Below are 5,488 nucleotides of genomic sequence, written 5' to 3'. Positions count from 1 at the left end.
AAGGCGGGTGTCGCGGGAAAAGGGGAACCGCGTCGTGGATGCGGGTGTCGCGGTGAGAGGGGAACCACGCTCGCGCTCGCCGCCGCCGCCGCCGCCGCAGCAACGCTCGCGTCCCTCCCGTTGCGCACGGGCCCCACCGTCCCACTCCGCGCTTATCGCTCGCGTTGCGCACGTTCGCGAAGAGGAAGAGAAGAAGAAAATAGAACAATATAATTAAAATATAAAAGTTTTTATTTTAAAATTTAAAAAAGTATTTATTTTAAAATTTAGGATATATAGAATATATGATTTAAATCCGACGCAAATCCGCCGTAATCTGTCGCCATCTGCAACAGATAAAGGACCCACATATTTAAAAAATTGCTAAGAAGAAAGAAAGAAGGATAGCTAATAAGAAATACTTACCCTAGTTGTCGTAAGCAACTGTTCTCTCTCGCGGGCTCGCCTTCTCTCGCAGCGGGCTCTCCCGCGAGTTCTCTTGCGGGCTCCTCGCGCCGCTGTTGCCCGGCACCTCCTCGCGCGGAGGCGCCCTTGCGCCATCGTCCCATAGTACCTCAAAGTGTGAGTTGACCGCCACCCACGGAGGCATCCTCGCCCTCGCTTCGTTGTCATCATCGTCGTCGTCGTCATCATCATCGCTACTCAGAAGGTAGCTCTGAAAGAAAAAAACATCGTCTTTATTCGATAGTAAAAATATCGATTTTATCTGACAATGAGGGTAATTGCTTTTGTACTTACCAGGAATTGTCGACGCTCCTCAGCCTCTACCCTCTGACGTAGACCCACCATCCATGCGTCATCCCTTTCGTAACTATCTATCATGAAATACTCCTAAATTTTATCGGTTACACAATTTGATTTTGCAGTATGATGTACAAAACAAAACGATAAATGTTTGTCGAAATTGTTGTGATCTTTTAATAATGTTTTGTCGCCAATTTCGCGAGCACTTAATAGTTTCTCCAACGGTGGCAAGCAAGGAGCAGGACTCCGTCTGAATGGATGGAACATGATGGACTGACACTAAAACTCAACATGCAATTAGAGATGTTTGTACCCGAGAAAGATAAAAATCAAATGCGCTAGCATTCAGACACATGTTATAATTACTTCTACATCTCAATGTGCAAGCATCTAGGTACATGTTATACTTACATCTCCATGTCGCGATAATGTTGTGAGGACAAAGTATCTAGATACTTACCACAACATATTAACACATCTCCATGCAGTGATAATACTATGATAACACATATGTATAACTAGTCGCGAAAGGAGGTTCCATCACGGGCCCCGTTGCAATTTTCTTTCTCACTCCCTCTCGCGATATCTCCGTCCCACCCATTGCATGATTCTCGCGCGCGATGTAATTCAACGAAGAGAGAAGGAACGAAAAAATTTAACACATAATGTATATTTAACAGACAATGTATATATAATTAGCACATGATTAATACATTTAACACATAATGTATATATTTAATACATAATTAATTATGGAACGCATCGTGCACAATATGATCTGACGCGTAAGCTATGAGTTCACATTCAATAAGCGATGTTTTATCATATACCTTACGCAAAATATTTATCGCATCGTCTTTATTCACGATACAATTTTGACGTAAATAATCGATAAAATACTTAAACTTATTACTAACGGCGTCTGTATGTTGACTTAAATTAAAGTATACATGCTCAACGCAATGTTCAAGTTCAATCATAAAAATCATAGTTGACGGTTTCATATACATACAAGTATCATTCAGCGTAAATTTTACAATATTTTCATTACGTATTTTTACGAGATCTACAACCAGGTCTTAAATTCGTAGCAAGGACGGAACGCTTGATTGTAGAAATCGTTCAATGTCTATACGTCTCTCGATGAACATCCTCCACATTCCATAAGGCAGAATAATGTGATTGCCTCGGTTGTCACTAATAAGTAATTCCACATAAGATATAGATCCGACACTGATTCCAATATCCAGATATTTAAAATTGGTGGTTGTTAGAGCGAATCTTCTCAATATACGAGGCGTCTTCTATTAGAGTATCAATATTTATTTATATATCGCGCCTCCTATATCCCTTTTTCATTATACGACTTACACTACCGGAGTGCCATCTCTACTGACTCTACTAATACTAATGTAAATTTCTTTTTCTTTGACTAGAGTTGCACTTCCGCTTTTTCTTCTTCTCACTGTTCATTAAGCTTATCGGCGTTACTCGATGTGCGTACAAGCCTGAATAAATATTCTTTTATTATAATAACCTGTCGTCAAAACGTTATGGGCCCAGGCACGCGAGCTTATTAAAGACAGTGTCGAAAAAACAGGAATCGACTTATAACTATCTACTTTGGAACCGAATGTGTTTCGTTCCGTTCGCTCTGGGTGAAAAATAAGGTTATTCTCGAGAAGCACGTTAAGTGTCCACGTACATCGATAGCCAAATCAAACGCAGCAAGTACTCGTATTATTATTCTGTGTTATCCTGAATTTTCACGACGTATGAAAAATGCCGGAAAAAGTCGACCGCGTCGATGTCACAGCCATAACCAAGTTTAACGGAGAGAACTATCCGCAATGGAAATTTCAAATAGTCTGTGCCCTCCGTGCCAAAAGTATCCTGGACATTGTGAAAGGTGAGAAGAAGAAGCCTAATACCAATACGGATGGGGAAGCAGATGCATGGGATAGGAAGGACGCGCTAGCTATGTTCACTATAACATCAGCTATGGAATTCAAACAAATTGCGCTGATCGAAAATTGTAATACTTCTCATGAGGTATTTGCTAAGTTGAATTCTATTTACGAGCAAAAAACAGAAACGAATAAATTGAGACATCATGATCGTTTCTATCAATACAAAATGTCAGTCACAGATAGGCACAACACATAAGCAAGGTCGAATCCTTGGCTCGTCAAATAAAAGACAGTGGTGATACAGTCAGTAACTTAGCGATAATGACTAAAATAATAAGTACACTTCCCATGAAATATAAAGGTTTCAGGCAAGCATGGATGTCCACACCAGAGGATCAACAGACTCTTAGCAATTTAACTGCTCGACTGTTGGATGAAGAGGCCAGTTTAACTGTCCAAGAAGAGCAAGATAACGCTCTTGCAGAAAAATTTGTTCTCCAAAGAAAAACTGACAGTTCTGGGTATGGAAATCAAGAAATCCCAAGATAAGGCACAAATATACGACAAAGGCAGACTGGTTGCATCGGGTGTACGACAATCAAATTACTTATATAAGATGTTATTCAAGACTATTATTCCAGAAGAGGCTAACGCAATAATTCATTCAAGTCTTAAAGTATGGCACGAGAGGCTTGGCCATATAAATACACAAGTAATCAAAGAGTTAGTTTCCAAAAATCTAGGAACTGGCGTGAATCTAAATTCTCGTGAGGATTTCTTCTGGCTGTGCATATAAAACAACACAAAGCACCGTTTGAAAAAATACAGCATCAGAAAATGGAACCTGGCGAATTAATATATAGCGATGTAGGAGTAATGCCAACGCAGTCGGTAAGCGGAGCTAAATACTTTGTAATTTTCAAGGATGACCATTCCGGTTACAGAACCGTATTCTTTATGAAGCATAAGAGCGATACATTTGAATGCTTTAAACAGTTTCATCGCATAATAAAAACAAAGTACAATCGCTCTATACAAATTTTACATACTAATAATGGAACAGAGTATGTAAACGCTGAATTTAAAGAATATCTCTCAAAAAATGGAATTACTGTTGAACGAACTGCTCCATACACTCCCGAGTAAAACTCAAGATCGGAAAGAGATATGCGCACAATTGTGGAAAGTGCGCGTGCTATGTTGTACAATGCTGATCTTCCAATGAAGCTTTGGGCCGAAGCAGTCAATACGGCCGTATATATCCTCAACAGGACACCTACTGTTCAAGCACCGAATTCGACGCCTTTGGAATTATGGGCCAAAAAGACTCCAACATTGTCTCACACCAGAACGTTTGGTGCTGAAGCTTACGTATTTACTCCCGACGCCTTAAGGAAGAAACTGGATCCCAAGAGTAAGAGGATGATTCTAGTAGGATACGATGGAAATTCAACGAATTACAGACTGTAAGGTCCTAATACTAAGAAGATAACTATCTCAAGAAACGTTATCTTTAATAAAGAAAAATTAGGAATAACAAATCCTAAACATTACACTCCAGTTAACATCGACGACGAGAGCGAAATAGAAGAGCCTCCTAACGATAAAAACAATGCTCACTTGGAAGATAAGTCGGATTCACCTTCAGAAGGAGAAACGTCACAGCCAAGAGTCAGCAAGAGACTCCAGTGTCTGAACGGATACTTAGACCACGAGACAAACTCAAGCCACCCACAAGACTATACTATGATGCAATGTTCGTGGAGGAAGACATACCTAAAAGCTACGACGATGTTGAAAATTGACAAGATAAAGATAAATGGATACAGGCGATGAAAGAAGAATTAGATGTTCACGACGAAAATAAAACATGGGAAATCGTCTCATTACCAGCTGGAAAGAAACCAATCGATTCATCGGTGGGTGTATAAAATAAAGAGATCCACTGATGGAGAAATTTCTAGATACAAAGCACGGTTATGTGCGAAAGGTTATTCCCAGCAAGAGGGTATAGACTATCACGAAACTTTCTCGCCTACTACGAGGTATGACTCTATAAGACTATTTCTAGCGACTGCTAACCAACTAAATTATTCAATCGTTCAATTTGACGTTAAAACGGCCTTTTTGAATGGGGAATTGCAAGAAGAAATTTTTATGACCCTCCTGAAGGAATAAAGTGTGAACCCAATATGGTCTGTCTTCTTAAGAAGTCTTTGTACGGTTTGAAGCAATCCCCCAGATGCTGGAACCGTAAGTTCGACCAATTCATTAAACTATTTGGACTATCCCCTTGCGGAGGAGATCAATGTCTGTACGTAGGAAATATAAAAGGTTCAAGAGTCTACCTCATTCTTTTTGTCGACGACGGACTTATCGCAGCTTCAAATGACAAACACTGCTCTTTGATTATCGAAGAACTTCAGAACAATTTCCAAATCACTGTATCCAAACTTGAATACTTTATTGGAATGGAAATTAAATATAACAAGAATAAAGGTGCAGTGTTTCTAAATCAATACAACTATATTGAAAAAATGATAAAGAAATTTAATCTTGATGAAGCTAATCCAAGTTCTATACCTGCTGATCCTCATGTACGTCTCACCAAATCATCAAATCAAGATGAAAACAATCTGTTGTAAGTCTCGCTGTGCGTTACTTACAATGTCACACTTAGTGATAAGCAGGTCACTGTTGCAATCTAATATTGCAACGGTGACCTATAATAATTGAGGACACCGACGCAGGACTTCGGCAACCTCAAGTACGCGTCCTCCAAAAACTGCGGCAGTTGCAATTAAGCAACAATTGCAACTGCTAAGCAGTGCAGT

At 39.7% G+C, this 5,488-nt stretch overlaps 1 protein-coding gene across 1 annotated transcript; it reads left to right on the top strand.

The window, feature by feature from the left end:
- The first annotated feature begins 2,526 nt into the window (after window positions 1-2,526).
- On the top strand, window positions 2,527-3,203 carry LOC105459727. Its single transcript, XM_011705968.1, has 2 exons — window positions 2,527-2,796; window positions 2,898-3,203. Exons 1-2 carry the CDS (start codon window positions 2,527-2,529, stop codon window positions 3,201-3,203), a joined length of 576 nt encoding a protein of 191 aa, XP_011704270.1.
- Window positions 3,204-5,488: the final 2,285 nt, after the last annotated feature.

The sequence above is a fragment of the Wasmannia auropunctata genome, unplaced genomic scaffold (genome assembly GCF_000956235.1).
Source record: "Wasmannia auropunctata unplaced genomic scaffold, wasmannia.A_1.0 LD334107.1, whole genome shotgun sequence".
Classification (NCBI taxonomy): domain Eukaryota; kingdom Metazoa; phylum Arthropoda; class Insecta; order Hymenoptera; family Formicidae; genus Wasmannia; species Wasmannia auropunctata.
Note: the sequence above shows the minus strand (reverse complement) of the source record. Positions and strands in the feature narration are given on the sequence as shown.